This window comes from Ambystoma mexicanum, chromosome 14 (genome assembly GCF_040938575.1).
Source record: "Ambystoma mexicanum isolate Mex_15411 chromosome 14, UKY_AmexF1_1, whole genome shotgun sequence".
Classification (NCBI taxonomy): domain Eukaryota; kingdom Metazoa; phylum Chordata; class Amphibia; order Caudata; family Ambystomatidae; genus Ambystoma; species Ambystoma mexicanum.
This window is the reverse complement of record NC_090940.1, coordinates 210,424,485-210,449,098: the sequence shown is the minus strand read 5'-3', so window position 1 is coordinate 210,449,098 and position 24,614 is coordinate 210,424,485. Positions and strand designations below refer to the sequence as shown.

Genomic DNA, 24,614 nt, shown 5'->3' with positions numbered 1-24,614 from the left:
CATGAAGTCACTGGAAAATATTAAAGGAATGGTTCGGCCAAAAAATGTTATTGCAAAAAAAAGATGGGCAATAATAAAGAAAATGGATTGACACTTTTTTTTTAAGTCCCTATGTACAATTTTGAGAAAATGAAGCTCAAAGGAAGCACATGGGGGCATCCATTTTGTGAAATGGATGCCCGCCGCTGTGCTTGCTTTGGCTTTTGCGGCACTAATGAAGGAAAAGCCAGCCAGCTGTAGTAAACAAAAGCTACCACTGGGTGGCTTTTCCTTCATTGGTGCCGGGACTCGGAGGACGGAGACAGGAGACCACAGGCAGAAAAGCTACAGCTGCACCTCGGTAAGTGCTATTTTTTAAATAAAAATAAACACTAGCTGCATTTTTTTTCTAAGTTTTCCGGGCTGGAGGAGCCCAGAAAACTTAGAAATAAAACTGCAGCTTTAAAAACATCGTATTTATGTTTGCGGTAGCTTTTGAAGCTACCACACACATAAATACAACGTTATTGCGTTTGAAAACGCTGCGGTTTTTCGGTTTTTCTTTCCAAGTTTCTAAGGCTCCTCCGGCTCGGAGGAGCCTGAGAAACTTGGAAAGAAAAACTGCAGCGTTTTCAAACACAACTTATGTTGTACATTCTCTCTGCCTGCTAATTGTGTTTAGTTTCTTTAATGCCAAGCCTGTCTTCAAGTTCAGCAGATGCCCTGCCTCTCTAAAAGAACCCCTGTGAGTCCTGCAGGATTGTCCTCTATTTTCAGTCGTATCTCCCACATTCCTTAACATTGAGTCCTTAAAAGATGAGTACATTCTTGAAATGGTATCCCCCACATTCTTACACTTAATCAACAAAGCATAATGAGCAAATGTGTGTGTTTCACTTTATTTCGGAGTTGTCACTCCATAAAAGCCCATCAACAAAGATAAAAGTGTAAAACGGTTAGACAATAGCATGGTAAGTAAAACAAATCTGATAAAATAACAGTGAATACAAATAAGTTACATTAACGAAAATAGCACAAAAACCTAATAAAAAGAAACACACACTAAAAAGTCTAATTGGACAAGCCATCTCTGTTTTTCCAAACTTTATGCCAAGCAGAGTATATAAGTATAGCCAGGTAAAACTATCTCTACTAACTTTGCAATGGCCAAAAAAATAAAATGTGGTTAATGGCCACAGGGGCATCACATTTCCAATGGATCTAGGCCTGACCATATGCCAATGACAGACTGTTTACAAGCTGTAAACCTAAATCGGGTTAATAAGACGAGATGACATTGTGTTGATATAATCAATTGACAAACCTTTGGGATTGAAAAAGGTTAGCTGTGTTTGAGTGAATGTGCAATAGAGACCAATCTCTTATGTGACACACAGCTATAAGGAATCGAGAATAAGAGTCGGACAAAGTGGCATTATGTTTTTGGTCATAGATTTTTATTAAGATGAAATAAAGAAAGGATTGGGAGAATATCCTACCTTACTCTAACTGTACAAGGGGGTTCCCTGCCTCAACTGTCAGGCTGCTCAACCAAAAAGCATCAAAAACCCTAAACTGACCATTACACGCTGAACTCAATATAATGTGCAGCTCAGAGATTTTTGTAAGCTATACGCTTATTTTCTTTCAAAGATCCAAAACATAAAGTTTGAATGTGCAGAAAGGAAAAGGAATAAAGTTACACCATGAAAAGGGGCCCGCCATTCCCCTATTTTTCTTCTGGTATTCCACTCTCTATACGGTACTTCTGGAAAGAGTCAATAATGTTCAACTGCTTCACCGGGGGACAACTCTTCCCCTGCGTTTCCCGTTTCATACAATGTTTTACTTCAGTTTCAAGGGGGATGACTCCTCCCTTGTGGCTCCCTTAAGCACACAGTTCTTTTGAATCTCTCACTCTCTGTGTCTCGGTTACCCTGAAAGGGGTATGGTTCTTCTCTTTTTCCATTGATGTTCACTGTTCCACAGTTTCAAAGAGGGGTTTTGACCCCCAAGCTTTCTCAATCCTTGTCCTAACCCTGGTGTACTCTCCTGCCAAGGTACATGCAGCTTTATTACTTCTCTTGTTGTCTGGGTCTCAACTATCTTTCAAAGAGGTATGGTTCTTCCCTTTTTGTATTGATGGCCACTGTTTCACAATTTGAAGAAAGAGTCTTCACCCCTGTGCTATCTCAAACCTTTTTCTACTACTGATGTACTCTCCTCTCAGGATATTCGCAACTTTGTGTCCTTAAAAGTGGTATGATTCTTCTCTTTTCATATTGGTTATCACTATTGCACAATTTCAGGATGGGGTTTTTACCCCTGAGTTTTCTCACTTCTCTTCTGTGAGAAACCTGAAGGTGTCTCACCTGCTAGTCCCCTGGGATCTCTCATCCAGGTGGCCAGGACACGGCTATCGCTTTTGGATCCAGATCCTGGGGGTGGATCAGTGGTGGAGGATCACCTAGAAGAGGGGTCTTCGGGGAGTGGAAGTGGAACACCAAAGTGTGAGACGCAATGTCCCCTTCCTTGTAACACCTTTTCCCTATCCTACCAGGTAGGATACCTAGGAACTCAACCCGCCCCTCTGTTCCAGACACACACACTTTCTCACGGACAGTTCAGCGTAATCGACAACAGACTAACACCAAAGCCGTATACCTGACAAGTCCCAACACCATCATCAGGCAATGTCAGGCTATTATGGATCATTACACACACACCTGACTTCCATCACACTTCCCTAGACGGATGAAAGGCAAAGCACGAAGGCACACTCTGAGCGAGGCAAAACACGTGAGGAAGCAGCAGTTCCAAGATGGCAGTTTAATTCAAGGAGAAAGACGGCGAGACCAAAGAGGGTTGCACGGATGGAAGCACCTTTGACCTGTAAAGACTGTTACTATCGTGAACCTTGGAAAGTAAGAAAACAAAGACCAGGAACTAAGGCTGATCAAACCTGCACAGTGTGTCAGAGGTACCCGGGGCTCTCCTGCATCGATAACCAAGGCTGGGAGGAGCGGTTGCCGGTGTGGTACTATCCTTGGCTCCTACAACAAAGCGGCGCCAGACCAGCTTGTGTTTTGAACCAAGGTTGCAAGTGGCAACATTGTTTAAAGAGAACAGTATGTGAGGCATTTGGGATGAGCAACGCAAATATAGTTGGAAGCCAAAGGAAGTAGATGAACTTTAAAATTGAATTTTGGGAGGCCAAGAAAAGATACCATACACAGAGTGGTCCGGTGCTACGTGGACACTCATTCTAAAGTCTCTGTTAGGTATCCAGCTGATGCTGAGTGTGAGAGAAAGAAGTATTCAGATCAAAGTGGTCATGCAACAGGTCAAGCTAAACCCCATGTACATTCAGAAGTCTTCGATAGTTTAATGTACATCAAAATTGGTCTGCGTCCGGCTGAGGGAGACTAATTGAATGAGAGAAAGTGATCTGAGCCCGGAAGAGGTGGATCCATCATTGAACTTTTGTTAAGAAGAGGATCTGAGCCTGGTTGAGGGGATCCAGGGTGAACACCAAAGTTGAATACTAGTGAAGAATGAAAAGAATGTTTGTGTGTTGATTTTGATACAGCAGGCCTCTGCATCAAGAGGCTTGCCAGAAGTAAAGAGACGTGGACACAGAAGGTCCTGAACTTGGAAAATGGAACTGTATCCTTGTGCCGCAGAAGCTAGAGTGTGTGCTTTACTCGAGTGACCCGCCTTGCCCTATTGCTGAAAACCTGGGCAAGGGAGGCCAACGGCCCGAGCATCCTGACATATTAGTTTGTGAACACTTCTTTCTTTGTCATGAACACTACCACACATTATTTGTTAATTAGTGGTAAGGATTGGCAATAGGCTTTTTAGTATAGGCCCTTTTATTTTGACAAGACTCCACTAGGACTGCATTATTGTTATTTGATGGTCGTAGTTCGCTCCCATCTGTAGATTTAGATAGGAGTTTATCACTCCCTTGAACTGTGGTCACTTGTGTCTGTCTTACTGTTGATACCATGCCTTTCTTACACTTCTTACCCCTTTTTTACTCTCCTTCTAGGGTATCGCACTTGGGTGCAGCTCCCAGCCTCGCACACTGCCTGGTTCACTATCCTGCTAGGGCTTTTCAGTTCTCCATTCACTCTCTTGAATCCTGGAAATAAAGCTTTTCAAGTACTGGGTCAATGACCCTTTCCTAACAATGTTTTTATTCATATGAACTATTGCAGTTCCTTTAATTAGGCTTTCTGGCGCTATCAACGGTACGTATCATTCACCCTGAAGTGCCCCATTGTCCCATTCTCTCTCACTGGGCTTTCGGGTCTTCACTGGTGACTTTGACGTTCCTTACGTCTCACTGTCTTCTTTTCTCTCGGTCCACTGACTGGGGGTCTATCCCGTTAGCCGTTTAGTTCCCACTTTGCCTTCCTCTGATTTTGGTGGCTCCAGCTGCTTCTCTCTGTTTGGTTTCTCTACAGTCCGTTCTCGTCCGCCTCTGTGGTGCGTCCTGCAATCTGCTCGCCTCCGGGGACCCAACCAGCATCAGAACAAGTTGGATTCAGCATCAGTCTCTGTACCTCTCTATCGCGTTCTGTTCAGCTGTGTCCGTTTTAAATGTCCCCGCATTGGTTAGCATTTTCCAAAGACTAGAATGCAGCACTGGCTTATTGCTTCTAGTCATCCTCATTACTCCACCCCTCTTCCTCGTCTCAGTACTATGAAGGGGGGGGGTCATAAATGTTCTTGGCCATGAAAACTCAGGAATGCTCTATCTACATAACAATACGCCAAACAGGAATGCTGCAAAGGCACATGGGTGTCCTTAAGAATTACAGCTGAAGGATTATTCAGTATTTTTCTGTCTCCCTGGAGCTGTACCTCCCCTACGTAGTCCTCCCGCAGATAGCCACCTCCAGGGTCAGAGTCAGGTAGCTTCTGCCTTTCCCTGGCTATGTAAGAGAAGCTTCCCTCCAAGGACTCAGTGACGATGTTGCTAGATTAATCACACAACATGTTCATGTCTTATGGTACATTTCTTTTAAAGTCACTGCAGTTTGTAAAAAAATGTGTTTTACTACTTTATTGTGTATGGAAAAAAAAAACAAATAAAAATGTAATACACAACATTTCCCATTAAAGAAGATGAGCTGACTGTGTTTTGTTAAACATTTTTCTCCTAGCTGTATCGTGTGTTTCCAGGATTTGAATACTTTTTTCTAGACGTACCCGCACTGAACAACATTTTCTTCCCTAATGACAAGAAGTAAGTTGAGTACATGTTATTTTTCCTTATTTCTTTGGTCTATTTGAAACGATTTTATAAGTCTAGCCAGCGCATAAGCTCATCTGGAAAAATGTCTTTCTGTTTAGTGGCTTTTATTTAGAGTTCTTTTTACCTATATCTATAGAACCCCTGATTTCAACGGATTCCTCTCCTTTGCATATCAACTTTTTTTGGCAAAAGTGGAACTAATTATCTGGGAAACCCGGGTGGGCAGATGAAAAATGTTCAAACCAAACCCTCCCATTCCAATCCCAGGCAATCCTATAATCCAACCATGAACATTTTTACAAGCAAGAATAAGTGCTCTGTGGTTCAAATAGTAAAGATTTGTTGAAAATACTGTGACCTTTATTGTCTATGGCAGATTGTTATAAATGCAAGCTTGGGATGCCTTCACACTCCTGATTGGATTTAAGCTGCATGGCACCATTCTAGTATTGTGCATTTGAAGATGGCTGAAAATTCACATTATTGGGAACCACCTAGTGAATAAGTCTGTTTTTCTAGTGAACTCCTACATTTGTTTTCCGATATTACTGAATCACAGCTCTTTGGAAATATTCTTAGAGAGATGTGAAAATTTAAAAATATGTCTCTGAAATTATATTCCATTTCTTGCTTGGGTGAGAGGTGTAGGGGAGGCATGGTATCACAGGTATGACACTGACACAAAAGATACAATTTGTAAAACCTTTATTAACTTTGTGGGGCTTGGAAAAACTCCTATGTTGCTCTATAACTAGGATGGGAGTCGTATCGACCATCACATAATAAAGAAAACAGTCTTACTGTCTATCAAAACAAAATGGCCTATGCTAACAAACCTAATGCCTGCCCTATCTCTTGTACAGAAAAATGTGTAAAGGAAGTATGTATAAAAGGAAAATCAGTGTTTGACAAAGAATACATGTGGCTAAATCAGCTCTCCTCCCCACTTTTGGACAGCACAGAATAAGGCAGTCTCTATAGGCAGGATGATACACTATGCCTCTGGCTTTAATACTGAAACAGTTCGGAACGTGGATCGAGGCCCGCCTGGCATTCCACGTTAAAGGATCTTGTTCCAGTCTTCCTCAAATAACAAAACAAAAGTTCAAATGTTGGTCCCCCTCTGCCAGGCTCAGACCTTGCACAGTTCAAATGTTGGTCCCCCTCTTCCGGACTCAGACCTTTCACAATTCAACGTTGGTTCCCCTCTGCCGGGATCCACCCTTTCACAATTTAACATTGGTCTCCCTCTGCCAGGCGTAGACCTTTCACAGTTCAACGTTGGTCCCCCACTACCGGGCTCAGACCTTTAACAATTCAACAACACTTGCCGGGGCTCCTTTCCCCAAGTCTTTATACTTTGCCTCTCCCTCAGTCTAGCTCGGACCGCTTTTCGATTGTCGAAGACTTTCGAATGTGCAGGGCTTCTTTTCCAGACCACCGCAGGACCACTTCGACTGCACATTCAATGTTCAGCTTTTTCTCTCCCCTTCTCTCGGGTTCACTTCGTTCACTTTCACTTTTACAATTCATTCACTTTTATTGCCTCAAACCATGCACCTTTCACAGAGACTTTCGAGTGGGCTATGCCTCTTGGCCAGACCACTCTGTTACTCAGTATCGCTTGCCAACTCACAGGCTGTGTGCGGTTCTTTCTGCATTCTTGATTTTCAGTTTGCGAGTCAAAGTTAGTACCACAGACTTGGCCTCGCCTCCCCAACTCTGTTGTTTACCCAGGGGGGTCACTGGCATCCTTGAAACACAATGCAGTCTTCAATATTGGGTTCTCGTGCTCTACCTTGCTCAGAGTGTGTCTCTAGGTACCGCCTTTTATCCGTGTGCGAAGAGCTAATTGGAATCAGGTGTATGCACTTGAAGTCAAATGCCTGACTTTGCCTGATCCGATTAGCGGGACATGTCCAGTACAATGTATAAGAGTTAGTCTTGTATAAAATAGGAGGGCTTGGATGTACAAAAAAGGGGGGAATACCGTGTCTCACCATTGGCTGCCTCACCCCCACTTCCCGAAGACCCCTCACCCAGGTGATATTCCCGCACTGCTCCACCACCAGGAACTAGATCCAAAAGCGATGGCCATGTGCTGGCCACCAGGATTTCAAGTCCCTGACGACTAGCGGGCGAGACACCTTTTGGTTTCTCACAGAGTAAATATTTGTGCCTGGGGTGAGTGTTGAGTGCACACCAAAAAATGTTGGCAGTCCTGCATTTAATAATGGTTTAGAGGAGGGCTACCCAAACTGGAAGGTAGAGTATTATTCCCTGCCTTGTAGGAGACAGGAGTCCCCGGATCAAGGAGGGTACCAATACAAAATGTTGTGGGGTTAGAGATTTGTTTGTTATGGAACTGTATACAATTATGCAACAATTGAAGAGCAAAAATCAGATCTTCTCAGAATAACTAAAGGGAAAAATAATAATTAGCAGGGTATTTTCCTCCAAGATAGGTCCTTCTCTTCTGATTGGTAGTTGATATTTTGGCCCATCAAGTCAATGGGCCTCATTATGAGTCTGGCGGTAACCCTGCCGGTGCTACCGGCGGGTTGCCACTGGGCTTGTAATATTTTACCGGCACCTGACTTCCCGGTGCCACCAGGAGATTACAACTCTGGCAGCCTGGGAATTCAGGCGCCAGTGGGAGTGGGGACTCGGAAGCGCTGTCACCATTGTTACCGGTGCCGGCGCTTCCGTGAGGCGTCTGCCTACCGTGGACGCTGCGCCCGGCAGGGTCAGACCTTTAGGGCACAGCGACCACAGCAGGCAGACTCAGAGTTTGCTGATCTGGAAACAAGGGTGCCGGTGAGCTTACCGGCACCCTTGTTTCCGGACCGGCAAACTCATAATGAGGTCCAATGTCTCGGTCTCTGCCGTCCCTAGGAGGTTGTGCCACCGCCCTTTGATGGTGTTGTGGCCTTACGTGTGTCCCGGAACTTCTTATTTAGCTAGTTGTTGGCATTTGCGGGGTCTCATGCCCCAATATTGCAGGCAACAAGTGCTGCAAACAGACATGTCCAGGGTCATGGTTGGCAAGGAGAGATAGAAAAGGGTCTTTGCTCCGGACTGAATGCACGCTAAATTTTTTCTCCTTCACTTCTCTAAGCTATCTGTTATCTCGCTTTCTTGCTCTCATTCCTCCTCTCACTGCCTGGTCCTGTTGAGGGCCATGCTGTCTCAGTGCAACCTTCCTATGGTAACTATGTTTTGCTTGTCCTTCCACACTGTCTCCCTCAGTTGCTGATCTGCTTTGCTCCCATCAGTACCACACTGTTCAACAGAGGACACTGGCTCTTTGTCACTTCTGGACCTTGAGGTGTGCAACATCCCATGTCCCTGGTCCCTCTTCCTTCTCTTGCCCTTGGTCTTCCAATACCTCTTCTCTATATCTGCAAACCAATGGTGTCACTTCCTCCTCTTGGACTGTCTAGCACCACCTCCTATTGTCGCCTCACTGCCCATGCTTTCACGTCAGCTGCTGTTCATTCTGCTTGCTTGAAGTTGCCACCCCCTTTTGGACCTCTCCTCCCACCACAACCTCCATCGTCCTACTTTCCAATACCAATGTTATCAGAGCCTTCTGGATCTCCTATGCTACCCCCACCTCCTCCTGTTCACTTTCTGCCTCTGATGTTATCACTTTGCGTGGGCCCCTCTGATGATTACCATCTCTGTTTTCTTACTCTCCACCTCCTATATCTCTTACCCTGAACCTCTGATGGTATCACCTCCTCATGGATCTCTCCTGCAACACCAACCTCTTCTTAAACTACACTTCTGATGTTGTCACTTCTCTGTGTCTTCTCTTGCTTCCACCACCTCCTTCTCCCTACTCGTCACATCTGACGTCACCATTTTCTAATCCTCACCTGCTACCAGCACCTTTTCTGCAAATGTTCCGCTCTGAGGTTATCACTTCCTCCTGGACCACTCTGGCAATTAACAAATCTGTTTTCACACTTTCCATCTCCTGCATCTCTTCTGATCCCACCACTTCCTTCTCACCCTCCACCTCAAATTGTATTACCTTCTTCTGGACCTCGCCTGCAACCCCCACCAGCACCTTCTCTTCAAACGCCACCTCTGAACTTGACACTTCTTCAGAGTCTTCTCCTGCAGCCGTCACCTCCTTCTTCTGACTCTCCACTTCTGATGTGGTCACCTCCTCCTGGTGTACTCCTGATACCAACACTTGCTTCTGTTTATTCATCGCCACTGATGTTACAACAGTCTTCTTCTCACTCACTAGCCTTTGTGATACTGTCTTATTTTACTCTCATCTGCTCACAAGCCCCCATCCTCTTTCAAAGTGGAGCTTGCTGAAACTCACAGCCACAATTGGTGCTGGCTGTATATATTCAATATTTCCTCCTGCCACAGTGTCGTTCTTAGTCTTAGGGTCCACATCTGTGAGTGCTGAATGATCGATGGCTCACTTCCCTAAACACACTTGTGGCTAATTTCATCTCTGGGCCGAGCCTATACTTGGACCCTCCACCATCTTAGATGTCAGGCTCCCTGTTCTATCCCTCCCTGAGGGAGTCTACATGGACCTGGGGGGGGTCACATTTTTCCACTGTGTGAATCACTGACTGTGTACATGCAATGTACGCCCTCTTTTATGCAATTCAGTATATACATGGTGTGCACGAGCAGCAAAATGCTTTGTTTATTTCGCCAGCATGCTTGACATTTGGCAGGAGAGTCTGTTTGTGTGTGGACACTCTCGTAAAACAAGGTATCGTGGAACCGTGGTGCTCACCTCAGTTTCCGCAGACCTTCCAAGCTAATCCCTGCCATGTGCCAGCTGAACTAGAATCAACAGCGCTGCATTTAAAGCCTCCGAGAAAAACCACAGAAAGCGTCTCCCTTAAAGTAACAACCTTTCCCTTACGTGCTGAAGATTTGAGAATAGCTACATTATGTTGTTTTAGACTCTCCATTTGGAGGGGAGAGACTTTCCGCTAGTAACGTGATTAATATTAGTCCAGTCAAAGGCAGAGCTTTCAATGATGGTTTAATGGGGTGGGTCAGAATTGGATTCTTGAGTGGGCCAGAGTTTGAGGCAAGGTGACTGCCATGTGCTGGGGGCTAGGGCTAAGTGACTAATAGATTCTCCCCACTCAGCCCAGGTCCAATATCCAGACACTGCCCTGGTAATTCCCAGAATCATGTTGGGGTCTTCATCACACTCCATATCATGAAGGCTCAGTAATCAGAAAATAAAACCTGGTGAAGACTGGGAATTGTACCAGCATTTTACACCCTCTCCTTGCCCATTTACAACTCTGCTTCTACGGCTGCACACATATGAGATGGAACTCTTCTATGTCGAACTGCCTTTGATTCCACGATGGGTTTGATGTGGAGTGTGATGAAGCGTTTTTTCAGACAGCCAATCCCTTTCAATAGTTTTGCATGTTTCTCCAGTAATCTGTCAATTACAGGCCTCTGCAGGTTGAAGGCGAAGGGAATGAGTTTCAGTTTCTGTGATGTTATGCAGCTTAACACTGTCTCTATGCCCACATCATTGATGACATATATCCTGTGCTTAACGCTTCTCCATTGTAGGCCACTTTGGCTTTGAAATATCCCTTTACAGGAAGAAACGTTTGTTGCCATATGCGTAGAGCCGAACCGTTTTGTGGTGCAGTTGGGGCTTTCCCAAATTTCCTTGAATTTATTCAGAGGCATAAAATTCACTGTGGCCCCGGTGTCAATGACCATTCGCGTTGGTGCGCTGTTCACAAGTACTGTATGTGTCGGCTGGGACCAGCGTTTTTTTCGTCTGGTGCTGTTGGATGGTTCCACTGCCGATATGAGGTGTACTCTCTGGCTCCGTATCTTTTCCAGTGTTTTATGCGTCACTGTGGAGACGATTCTCCCTCCGACTGTTCAGTGTTTTCACTGTGGCTTTCACTCAGACTTTGGTCTCGCCCCACTGTTCTTGCTTTTCCTTTTTGGTACTTTTGGTAGCCTGTTCTCGGCTTCCAGGTCTCCCTCAAGTTTGACCTGCGAGGAACTTGGAGCTGATGCAGATGGCGGTAAACTGATTTATTTTTCCACACTTACGGCAGGTTACTCCAATTGCAGGGCATGGTCCTTCCTTGTGCCAAGCCTCTCTGCACCATTTACACGACTACTGTGTCCATGTACGGCGCTCTGGTATGGTGGGGGCTCTTCCTCTGGTGTTTCCCATCTAGTCAATCACAGCAATCCTCGTGGTTGACTTGTCTGTGTTGATTGGCATGTGACTCATGGCCGCCTCCATGCCCGCTACCTAAGAGTCTGTCCTTTTTCTCTGTCGTCCCATCTCTAGAATTCGTTCTAGGGGTAGGTTTCTCTCTGATTAGATGGCTCGCCTGAGCTTTTCGGACGAGATGCCATGAATAATTTGTTGACGCACAGAGAACTCATCGTTGGGAAATTTTCATCCCACAGCCAACTCCTGTGCTCAAGCGTGAAAGTCATCAATTTTCTCTGAGGGCCGCTGCCTCACTAGGCTCAGCTGGAATCTCTCGTAATCTGGATTCAGTTGGGGCTTGAATTTATTGTTGAGCACCGTTTTGGCCGATTAGAAGTCGTCTTCCGGGCCTCTGTTGGGCAGGGTATAGAATAGCTGCAGGGCTAATGTTCCCAGATTCAGCATGAGGAATGTGTGTATTTCTTCTGCTGCCACTATTTTCTTTGACTTGAGATGCAGCTCAAATTGCTACAGCCACAGCTCACACCAGAGGCCGGCACCTCTTGCATAGGGGTTGAAAGGCTTCATGAACGAATCTTGCCATGTGGTGGCTACTGTGTGTGGCTCTTGTCTTCCAGATGGCTCGCCTGTTGACCTGTGGGTATTTTCACGGGCTGGTGGCAACTGTTGCTCGCTCCCTGAAATGGGTCAACAGTGCTCTGGTGTGCGCACTTGCTGGGAGTTGCTGGTGGTCTGTGCTTCCTTTGTTCCCCCCTTTCTCCTCTAGCTGCTGTGAGAAACCTGAAGGTGTCTCACCCACTGGTTCTCACAGATCTCTCTATCAGGTGGCCAGGCCACAGCCATCGCCTTTTGGATCCAGGCCCTGGGGTTGGGCGAGTGCCGGGGTGCGACACCGGATGGTGAGACACATTATCCTGTTCTTACCTGTAACACCTTTGCCCCATTTTATCAGATAGGGTGTGTAGAAACTCTACCCCCACCCCCTTTTCCTGCACAAACACTTTCACACAGACACCCCACTCTTGGAGAAAACAGACTAACACCCGATCAGTATTCCTGACATGTCCCAATACAATGGTCAGGCAATTACAGGTCATCACTCACACCTGACTTCCATTAAGATTCCCCACACAGATAAAAGGCGGAGCATGAAAGAAGACTGAGAGAGGCAAAACACACGAGGAGATAGCAGTTTCAAGACGGCAGCTGAACAAGAGAAGAAAGATGGCAAAACAGCAGGGTTTTGCAAGGAGGGAAGTTCCCTTGACCTTTCTGACAAAAAACTGTTACTTTCAAGAACCGTCGAGATTAGAAAGCATAAGACCAGGAAACCAGGCTAAAGAATCCTGTATTGTGTGTCTCAGATGCCCGGAGCCCTCCTGCGTCACTGATGAAGGCGGGGAGAAGCAGCAGCCACTGTGGTACCGTCCTTAGCTCCACCAACAAAGCAGCGTCCATGAAATCAACACAGTCAGTGAGTTGGAGAGACTGATACAAGACCGGTCTGTGTTGAAGCCAAGGTTTCAAGCAGTAACATTGTATGGCGAGCGCTGGAATGAGCATTGATAAAACGTGTGTGATAAACGACGCAAGTAAAAGCTGAACTGCTGATGACTGTTTGAACTTTGAAAAGCAAGATACAATACCTTTGACAGAGTGATCTGGCACTGTGTGGGTGCTCAATCAAAGGTCTCTGTAAGATAACCTGCTGAAAAGGGGCAGAAGGGAAAGTTAAAGGGTTGTATTAAGAAGCGAACAACGAACTGTGAATCGAAGTGGTCCTGTGACGAGTCGAAAAAAATCTTGCGCACAGTCAAAAGTTTTCGGTTTTGATACCTTAAAGAAAGTTTGGAACATGAGATAAATTTGGTCCGAGTGTGGTGGAGGGAGACCAATTGAAGGTTTTGTGTTAAAGTGGGCCTGATCCCAGCGGAGAGGGACACGGGGTGAACAGTGAATCACCAGAAAAGTTGTGCATATGAAAATCCTGAGGAGAAAGGAACTTTGAATGTTTGTTTGTCGCATGAGGCCCTCTGCAATAAGAGACTTTGAATGGCAAAAATACTTTGGCACAGAAAAGGTCCTGATACTGAGATTTTTAACTGCATCCTCATGCTAAGAAAAACCAATGTATATGCTAAGCTCAAGTTGTGCTGCCTTGTCCCGTGCTTTAAACGTGGGGAAGGGAAGCTAACGGCTCAACTATCCTGACATATCATTTCTTGAACACTTTTCTTTTGGATAACGTTGTTTCCCACACCATTTGTATTTAGAAGTAATGATTAGCAATATGTTTATTAGCATAGGCCCTTTTATTTTGACAGGACACCACTAGCACTGTGTTATTATTTGATGGTCGTAGCTTGCTCCCATCTTTAGATTTAGGATTAGATAGGCGTTTTTCAAACCCAATTGAAGTGCAAATAAACACCCTTGAACTGTGGTCACTTGTGTCTGTCTTACTGTTTGATACCATGCCTTCCTGACACTGCCTTATATGGGTCAGAACAGCATTTCTATTGGTGTGGGCTACCCTATTCCTTACTGTATTATGGGTCACAGTCAGGGTTTCCTTTTTTTCTAGGTTTGCTGGGAACCACACCAACCTTGGTTGTCCTGAGGTCCCTTTGTGGCTGATGGGGTTTGTTGCTGCCCCCTGCCACGAAGATGGTCTCCACAGCTTACCCAGCTCTCCTGGGTTCTGTTTGCAAGGATGGTGGCAGCACATGCATGCAGGCGTGCGCCTTGTCGTTTTGTATGTAGGATAGCAGTATCATTCTGCTTGCCTGTTTTTCTCTTGGTAAAACCGTGCTAAGGAACGGTTTGTTCTTGCCGTTATTTAGTTTCCCCCACCCTAGTGATGGCATCCTGTGCCCAGAACACGTGACATGAGAGGGTGTCCTGATTTCTGGTGTGTTCCCGGGGTGAGGGGCTCTGCTCCTGGTGATGTTCTTATCCACCACAGGCGCTGTTCTGCCCATGCGCTCCATGCGGTTGTGGTGGCCGGTGCGAGAGTAGATGACCTGCTGCCTCTCTCACCACCAGGACTGTCAGGCTCAATTGCACCATTGCATGCAGCAGCTGCTGACTGGGCTGCTCATATAATCAAGCAGGTGTGGGCCATGCAACCACGTCGTCCCCAGTGTGATGTGGCTGCAGATAGGGCCTGACGGGCCAGCCGCACCACCGAATAATGACACATACACTGGTTGGTGATGTAACTGGCACTAGTCCCGTTTTGGCGGCCTGTGCCTTTTTATTAACTTGGCCGCGTCATGACTTGACACATCATGACGCCTCTCTGTGCCTTCCTCTACACCACAAAGGAGTGGCATATGATTAGTATGGAAGCAAACTGACTAAAGATTAGGATATAAAGAGCCACTATAGAGGATATTGTGGGCATTTATCTGTTTCATCTATCCAATTTGTCAATCATATTAAAAAGGCACAGCGGTTAGCATCTTTGGAAACACTACAAGTTTAATCATAACTCCTGCCAGCCAGCCTCTTGTGGTGGCTTTTATATTCATGTATGAAAATGTTTCACCCTGCCCATTTGGTTCTATGTCTGTTGGTTGCCCACTAGAGGTTGCTCTGAAATAAGGCTGCCTTTTTTATGCCACACTTATTCCGGAGTGGCGAGTGGCTTCTGGCAGGGTACCTACAGACAGACTATTCTCCTCAGGGGGTTCCACTCCCTCACGCACCGCTCATAGGCACTCCACCCGATCCTGCGTCAGCCATCACCGCCCACCTAAACTGTTTTCTTTCTCCCTTTGTCAATGTGTCCCACCCACCCTTTCCTTTCTCTTTTTCCCATTCCTCACCGTAATGGACCCTGCCCGCCCGACCAACTTATTTGCCTCCACTGCTCATTTCCCTGTCCCAGCTGCAACCTCCTGCTCCCTCTTCTGTGGGTTGTTTCCTTTGTGGAAGGCACAGGAAACACACTGCAGAGACCCCACACGGTTGGATTTACAGTATTCAGAACAGGCATGGCACTGATTAATAGGTTGATTATAGCAAAAGAAGGTAATCTTGCAAGATCAGTTTTACTGTGTGTAACGTGTATGGAATGCTGCATTTTAATTATTCTTGATTTGTACAATTATCCCTCTTTTGTGTTTTTCGTTTAGTGTTAAGATGCTGTCAAGTCCCCTTTTGATTTTGCATGCTGAAGATGACCACATTGTTCCTGTTGAAATGGGCACCAAGGTATTATTCTCCAGAAAAGCATGTGCGTTTGTATATTGATTTGTGCTCTTTGTGCATGCTGATAACTAAAAGGTCTGGAAAAAAGCCTGCTTGTTAGCCAAGAATATATATTCTGTGTTATTTTAAAATTAGACAAGAGTGGTAAAAGGTGGGTATAATGAATATGTTCAGCTATGCTGCTGTTGATAGAAACTTGTCCTCCGAATGTATGTGTGCGACTAGTGAGTTTGAAGGCTATGCAATAGTAAGATACACCATCTAAACCAACAGCAGAGTACTATGACGGCCCATTTAGAACACATGGGTCTGAATTGGGAAACATGGACAATCTAGCAATATAACAAGGCCATCCTGATCTTCAAGTATTGTGGGGGGTCTCCAACGTGGGGCTCCTCAGATGTTTTGTAGCAAAACTACAATGACACCTTTCCATTAACAGTGCTTGTTGGGTTGAGTTAGTCTAAATAATCTGCAGAGCCAGGACTTCATGTCACCCAGAGCTATATCTATTTGCCGTAAATAGCAATACAGTGACTTGACCGAGGTTGTACAGATGAGCCCTGTAAATACAATTTATGACTTCAATCACAGCATCCTCAGCAGTAGTTAAGGCAGTGGTTTGCAACCTTGGGTTCTCCAGATGTTTTGGACTACACCTCACATCAGCCATGGCCACCATACTCTATGGTGAGAGATCATGGGAGTCATAATCCAAGATATCTGGCTACCCAAATGTTGCAGACCACTGAGCTAAGGGCACAGCACATGTAGAGACAGCATGGTCTCCAGTGACAAACATAATGTTGTCCTTTAGCCGTTTATTAGCAACAAGTACTTACAGGAGAATAGCACATGTACAAATGCATTGCTGTCAATATATATCTGAAAAACAGATCCACCCTTTAACAGATTAAGAGCAAAGTTGAAGAGCTGACTCTGAATGTATATTTTTAATGGATTTATTCCTCCCACAGATTCCTCAATCTTAAATATCCTTTTTCTAGCGCCTGCTGTATTCTGAATTTGTCTTAGCCACCAGGGGGCACAGCATGTCTCTCACATTGGCTCCTATTAGCTCCGCCCTGCACAGTTGCATGCCCAGGCCATGGTTATGAGGATGGGGCTAGTATATATGGAGTCGATGCACTCCAGGACTTTGGTTTCATTTTTCCATGCACTCTGTATGCTTCAGGAATGCCACCTAGCTTTGCTACTTTAACTGCATCATGCCAAACTCTTGAAAAGGCCTCGGGCTTCATGCCATGCTCACACTCAGGGAGGCAAATGTCCATGTCCGACCCCCGCCCACATGTTGCATCTTCAATGCCTTGGGAAAGTACCAAAACGCAGAGAATTGCAGTTCTTGACAGTTTATGCACTCCAAGGCCCTTTGGTAGCATGCCACAAAGCTCTTCTCCTACTACCGTAAGGGTAGTAAGAGGACACCTTCCAAGTCCCCAGGTGTGGGGTCAAGGAGGGCCACGGTGGAAGAGCCTGTGGAGGAAGGTTGTCTATTTCAAAAGGACAAGAAGGAAAACATCATAAGAAGAGGCCCTGCTTCTCTAGCGACTCCTTAAGACACCAGTCTTCTTCTTCCTCCAAGAAGCAGAGTCGCCACTCTTTCTCCAGGGAGAATTCAGGGGACTTGGTTCCAACATTACAGGTATCATTTCCAATACAATCCTCTACAATAGAGGAGTGGGAGAATTTCAGGCAGCAGATACTCAAAAGCTGTGCCACGGTGCCAGCGTCGTCCAGAGGGCCTTCCACGCTTGACATATCAGGCAGAGGTTCCTCTTTGGATTGCAGCTCCATGCCTGTTGGCTTAGCTCCAGCAGTGGACACTGCTATGCCTCGCTTCCGTGTCTTCAGGTATCAAGGCCTTGGCATGAGCCCCCTTCGACATGGGCCTCCTTGCAGGAGAAAACCCTTTTGAGGGAGCAGTGTCTATCAAACATCTCCCAAATCTTTGACGAAGAAGGGGATCTCAGGCCGTTTGGGTTAGAACCGCATTTTTTAAGGACTTCTCTGAGGAATTATGTGGCTAAGGGACTGTGTGGTAGATGTTGCTGTGGATCGGCAGGTGGCCTCTGGCTTAGATTGCCTCTGGCTTAGATATATCCCCAGAGCTGGACAGTCTTCCTACACCAGTACCTGCCAGGTGTCATGGTGGTTTCCAAAGAATCATTGCAAAAGGGGTGGAGATGCTAGGTGTATCTGCTTCTACTAGGGGTAATGTCCAATATGACTTTACAGACATCTTGGATGAGGGTCCTCCAAGGGAGACCCTGTTAATATTCCATTCTGCAGTGGCAGCCCCTGGGTTGGTCACTTTGGGGAAGCTTGCTTCGATCCATGTGGTCGACATGGAACTTCCCAAGAAGCATTGCCGGGCCTCCTCACATCCAGACTTGCATTCCACACATCCCTCACCAGAGATTATGGTGGTGCAGCCCATTATGGCGGTTTGAAGTCTAGGACTTTTCTCTCCTTTCCTCCAGACCCGAAGAGAAAGATGTTGGATGCCATAGGCTGCAAGCTCTTCGCATCGAGCAGTTTGGCTTTGAGGGCTGTAAATGGTACTTGTGCCCTAGTAAAGTACACATTTGGTCTCTTGAGTGTGATCTCTGGTGCTGCTGAGAATCTGCCGACCGGGGAAAGATGGAGGAGGGTTTTAGAACTATGGCGAGCGATTGTAGAAGGCTGCGCGTCCGATGTTAGTTGGGCCTGGACATAGCTGATTGTATGTCTTGTGCTATGGGCACTGGGTCAGTGTTGAGGAGAGCCTCATGGATGGGGACCTCGAGTCTCACAATGGATGTCATGTCAAAGGTTTTGGATATGCCCTGTGATGGGAATACCCCTTCTGGGGTTAATACTGACAAATCCTTGCAGACATTCTAAGCCTTTGAGGTCACAGCTAAGTCCTTGGCCTCACAGTGCAGCAGCAGCCTACCTTCTCCCCCAGGGTTTTTTATTATTGGCCCTTTGGCTCCTTTGCCAATAGTCAAGCAGTCCCATTGCCATCCTCTCTGTCAAGGAAGGGGCGGGTTACCCAGGGAGGAGACGTTGCCCCCTGTGCTTTTGGTACAGCAGCCCTCCGTGCCAAGCCTCTATGAAGTGGATTGTGTCCATTTGGCTGTTCCTGTTTATCGAGGTACTGATGCATAGGCATATGGTATACGGTCTTTCCCCTTTCTCTAATGTCTTGGCAGGCTGAAGAACGATGGTCTGGAGGGTTACCCAGAGCAATTGCCAGAGGTTTAAGATTAAGTCTAAACATTCCAGCCATCGCCTCTTTTGTTTCACTTTGACTTGTCCATCTTCCTCCGTTCTTAATGTTCTGCTATTCTTGGCCTGTCTGGGCCTGCAGATTGGCACTGTGAAGGGGTGTACCTGGGTGCCATTTTGGTCTTTTAAAAGGTTCCTTGAGCAGGGGTTGTTCTTTGACATGCCCACTTTGATGCATTTCTTGAGAAGTTTGGGTTGCCAGTTTCCCCCCATGCAGGTGTGTTGTTCCTGTGTATTATTTGATGTTTTAAATTTGTTATGATAGCTTCATTTGAGCCCCTGCATTAATTAAAAACCTATCACTCTTAAGGTGTTTATTCTGATGGCCATCACTTCCTTGAGATGAGGAGAGCTCCAGGTTCTGTTTGTTAAACCTCCATACTTGGTGTTCTCCATGGACAAGTGGCCTTGAGTGTGATTTCCTTTCTGCCCAAGGTTATGTCGGAATTTCACCTCTCAGAAGATCCATCTTCCTGTGATTTATTCTCCATCTCGTCCTTCTAATTGGAAGAGAGATTGCATTGGCTGGACCTGTGCGGGCCATCCCCTACTATGCCTCTCTGGCGAGGGATAGAAATGGACGCTTTATAGGGGGAATCATCCTCTACAAATCTGAATGCTATGATCTGGCTGGGAAGCATGCACCCGATTGTCTCAGGTCTCATTCATCCTAAGACCTGGCTGCCACCTCTGCCTTAGAGAGAGAGGGGCGGGGGTCCCTATCTTGGACATCTGTCAAGTGGCTGTGTGGGCTTCGCTGCACACATTTGCTAAACATTTCTACATGGAGTCCTTGTCTGGGCACTTTGGCCAAGCGGTCCTTCAGAGTTTTCTGATGTAGGTGGTGGTTTCTTGCTCCCCACCTTCCTTCAAGTTTCTGTACTGCTACGGGTGTCTATCTGAGATGCAGAATATGTGGAATGAAGGAATCTGTTGGAAGAACAAACTGGTTACCTATTGCTTATGTCCTTTTTGATGGATTCGTCCTTCCTCCAACAGATTCCACATAGTCCTCCAACCCCGCCCTTCTTGGTGGATAGTGTTGTAATGTGGATTTCTTCAGAGAAAGACATCATGACAAATGAACCCAGACTCCATGGTAGAAAGGCATGTAGCTTTATTTACATATGTTAGAGTATTCCAGTTACTCAGCTAAGTTTGTTGCAGGGGCACACCCACTGGCCATCCTCGGGCATCTCCAGCTCAGGTCTCAACCGACATACAGAGAATTCTCATGCATCACACATCAACATTCACTGAGATGCTAATCACAACACTCGCCAGCATTCTCATTTAATTTCTGCTTTATTTTGATAAAAAGAATTTACCGTAAAAGCCAACATGTACATAGACAAACAGAAACACAATCCAGGCTAATAACACCAAGTACTACACATTTTGGCCAATCAATACAATAAAATACAGATTTCAATACTAATATAAAAAGAATTATTGATCAGTAGCAGTCAGAAAAGGAAAGTGCTCATGTGCTTACAGTATATAATGATTTTGGTTGTAACATGCGCCAATCGTGAATGTCCATACATCTGTTCAGGCCCTCAAATCGGGCGGTCATTCTTTAATACATAGTCTAACATGGCAGAAGAACGCATAAGAAAAATATAATTGCAGTTATGAAAGAAGATTGTCCAGTTTCATTCTCCTACACCAGGCCCGTATTAAAAACCAACCTGTGATAAACGGAGCATTGGGGTACCTTAGCTCCCAAACAGAAGCTAATGGCCTCAGCACCAGCTGAGACCTGGTTCTGCAGAGCATTCTAACACCCCATGAGGTGGCCGGCAGGGGGTCTGCTCATTACAAATAATGCGTTACACAGGAACAAGAGACACCACATCTTCTCTTTATATACAGAAAAGGCTAAACGGATAATGCTAATATGTACTTTGCACAGAGACAAACACAACACACCTCCTTATCTTCACATGCAAAGCAGCACACAAATGATGCACATAGACTGGATACAACACACCTCATCGTTTGAACGCCATATAACTGAAGTAAAATGGCTTTATTGGAACACGTCCACCTTGAAGCACTATTATAACCTTAAGTGCCATTAGTTGATGAAGTGCTTTCACTAAGTGGGTGCTCTACCTACGGCGCCACACCGTCATCACTTGTATATCTGCTGTATTAACCATCTTCATTCACTCAACTCCCCAAGTGATTCCACCACTGCCAAGGATAGCTTATCTCCCAAAGTACTGACCTCAAGCTTCTGGACTCCACACCGGAATCCCTTCTGCTCTCTACTTGTGGTAGAACATATACCACCCTCCACTCTCTCCTTGGAGTACAACATCTTTGCTGTCTTGTCACGCGCTCCTTGGGTCCTACATCTCATCTGTTCTGCAGTCACACAGCTGCTGAGTGCCAAGGGAAAATTAAGAACTGAGGTGATGGGGTACAGCAACTACATATACACTGGCCTGACGTTGCGTCCAGTGGGTGTGAGAACAATGACATCAGACGGAACTGACGCAGGGCTGTGCTGGGCCCCCTCATTGCTGAAAATGTTTCCAAAGGCAGCTGGCACCGGAGATATCATATTTAATATGAGGAATCTATTGGTTGAGGGGGGGGGGACTAATCCATCTGAAAGAACATTACCAAGAGGTACTTAATTTGTTCTTCTCATAGGTGGCAACATAATTAAGTTTATTTATTGAACCATTTTCATCTTTCTATTTCTTCACAGCTGTATGAGATTGCAGATGCATCGCGTAATTCCAGTGACAGAACCAAGCTGGTTTTGTTTCCTGGGGGAATGGGTTACAAACATAACAGAATACATATGGATCCAACGCTACCTGGAATTGCATGGTAAAAGAATCTCATTCGACATGCTGCTACACAATACTGACCTAAAGTAACACATTCTGTTTGGTTTCTTAAGTACAGTAAAAAGCATGATGAGAGTTAGAATTTCACATTTGGGGAAATATTCCATAGTCCACCCAATTACTGCTTTGTAGCCGACTACTACTCAACCACAAGGATATACACTGGTTTATAGTGAATATGTCAAATGACATTTTTTCGAATGCCATAATGTGGAAATAAAATGCTGAAAAAAATGATTTCGATTATTTTTTTTTTTAATGGGGGGGTTCCCCGCAACCCCTGGGGGTGGGTTCCCCGCAAACCCTGGGGGGGGTTCCCCCAAACCCTGGGGGGGGGTTCCCCCCAACCCCCTGTTTTTTTTTTTTACAATTTATTTTTACTAGCTAAACCCAAAAAAACATACAAATAAAAAAAACACATTCGATTTTTTTTTTCGGCATTCTTTTTTTCGACATTATTGCATTTGAAAAAATGTTTTCGACATTTTAACTGGATACCGATCCAGTCCATTATGCATCATAGAAAACTGTCATAGGGGGGATAAAACAGGCGAAACAGCACGCAGGGATGTTTCAACACCTTTATTTGTTCTCTGCAGGGATATGTTGGATGAATACTTATTAGATGGGGAACCAACACAAAAGGGGACAATCCATATGCAAGATGGAGAGAGAAATCAAATCCTGTGAAGGGCCTATCCCAAGAGGACCCAGTGTCTTCAGTCCATTGTCCAGTCCCTATTCCATGAAGGCGTCCTACAAAACACTCAGTCTCTGTGTTTTTTAGGGCCACAGCACACTTCTTTCTCTGTTATGAGTAGTCCTCTGGGACTCTGCAGCTGTGATATACTCTTACTGGGGCAAGACATGTGTGGTTACCACTCTTGCCCCTGGGATCTCCTGCTGCTTTTTACCAACGCAAGACTTTGCAGCTTCGCCTATTTGCTCTAAAGTTTTTTCATGCTCTTACCAATGAAAGACCTTGCAGTAACCTCTTCCTGCCCCCCTCCTTTTGTGTAAGATTATCTTCCCACCAACCTGGGTCTTTGTCAGGCTGCAGTAATTAGGACTCTATCCAGGGGTCACACGCTTGGGTCTGAGGCCAACTCATGTCTTGGCACTGCAAACTTGTGTAGTGGGCTCTGATGGTTTTGCAGTTTCCCAGAGGAGGCTATATTCTTGCTCCATGTCTTCAAGTCCTGGCTCCTGCCAACCTTTGAGTCAAGGCTTCCAGCAGGCTCCTTGCTCTGACCTGGTCTATGAGCCTTCTCTAACACCTCCACAGTACCCCCCCGTTGTCTTCAGCTCTCCTACAATGTAGTCTATTTGGCTTGGCCACCTCTGGTTCCTTCTCTCCTGCTCCTCTCTCTGCTATGACACCAAGGGCCTCATCACGAGTTGGGCGGTAGCACTTAAATGCGGCGGTAATGGTATTACCGCCGCATTTAAGGGCTGGCCCTATCATGAGTCTGGCTTATTTACCCGCAGCTCTGAGCTGGGGGTAAATTTGGCCCAAAAATGCCAATTTTCGGCACAATTACCGCCGGTGGTATTACTGCGCAGTAATTGTGGTGAAGATTCCCCATTGAGTCCAATGGACCCGTTGAGGAATGGGGATTAACAGTTAGCTCCCAAACCGTGATCCGGCGGTAATACTGCCGGACCGGTGGCTGCTAATATACTTGGCCGGTATCTCAGCCGTCCAACTCATGATCGGGCCCCAAGGCTCTGGAAAGCTCTACCTAATACCTGCTTGTTTCTACCTCCTTTTATGTGTTGGCTTTGACATTCATAGTTTCAAACAGTGTCGGCATAGTTGCGTCTGTTTCGCCTTGAGCCCAGGGTAGTGCGATTGGTAGGGCCTCATGTTTTCCACCTCCTCCACATGTGCATGTCCGTGTGCCTGAATATTGTTAAGGTGCTGTGCTTTCTCTAATAATTCATTCATTTATAAAACATTATTCAAACTGCACCTTGACAATTCATTAAAGTGCACAAGACAGTAAATGCAACTGACATGATGCAATATAATCAAGTGAAAGAGGATAAAAATGATTAAGAACACATTAGCCAACCATTTAAAACACTGAAATCAAAACCAATGGGCTCGTCCAGTTCTGAGTCAGAGTGCCTTTCCAATTCAGCATTCAGGGTACAGTTCACCTAACGTGCTTTACTTGAGGCCAAGTAATTATAGGCCAGGAGGCATTTTCTTATCTAAGTAAGCTTCAAAATTGGACTCAGATAATAGGCACGTATAGTAGCGTACTTTGGGCATATTGGAACAAAATGTAGGCTGTTTCGGCCATATCAATACAAAAGGGACAGTTAATTTGAGCACAGGATGCATGAGTATTCAAGTAGCAAACCATGAGTTGAGTGGCAACAAGTTAAAACGGAGCCTGGTTAAGGCCCAACATTCATAAGTGTACATTGTGGTACCGAGATATGGCTGAATAACGATGGTCGAGATAGCCAGACATTCTCTGCGTTTTTCAGTGTCAGGCCAGCCAGTCTCCCTGTCTGCCCTGTAATTGGTGTCCAGCTTCATAATTAACTGTTTGATTTCTGATTTAGAAAAAGCAAAGCTGGAACGCCACCGATTGGGCATGCTCACCGTACCTAGACTATTTAAAACATGGCTACACCAGGGTGTGCCATTATATAATCTGGAATAGTATTCGTTAATTTGGTTTCAGGATTCCAGCGCAATCACAGCCATATTTGGGGATAATTTTGGCAAACCTAGTATTCTGCGACACAATAGATTTTCCAG

At 45.6% G+C, this 24,614-nt stretch overlaps 1 protein-coding gene across 2 annotated transcripts in view; it reads left to right on the top strand.

Moving 5' to 3' along the window:
• ABHD12B (abhydrolase domain containing 12B) overlaps window positions 1-24,614 on the top strand; it is a 304,395-nt gene that overhangs the window by 258,308 nt on the left and 21,473 nt on the right. For both annotated transcript variants that reach the window (XM_069638955.1, XM_069638954.1), the window contains exons 10-12: window positions 5,154-5,236; window positions 15,602-15,680; window positions 21,694-21,818. In XM_069638955.1, coding sequence (XP_069495056.1) covers window positions 5,154-5,236; window positions 15,602-15,680; window positions 21,694-21,818 — 287 coding nt within the window. The remainder of the gene's footprint in view (window positions 1-5,153; window positions 5,237-15,601; window positions 15,681-21,693; window positions 21,819-24,614) is intronic.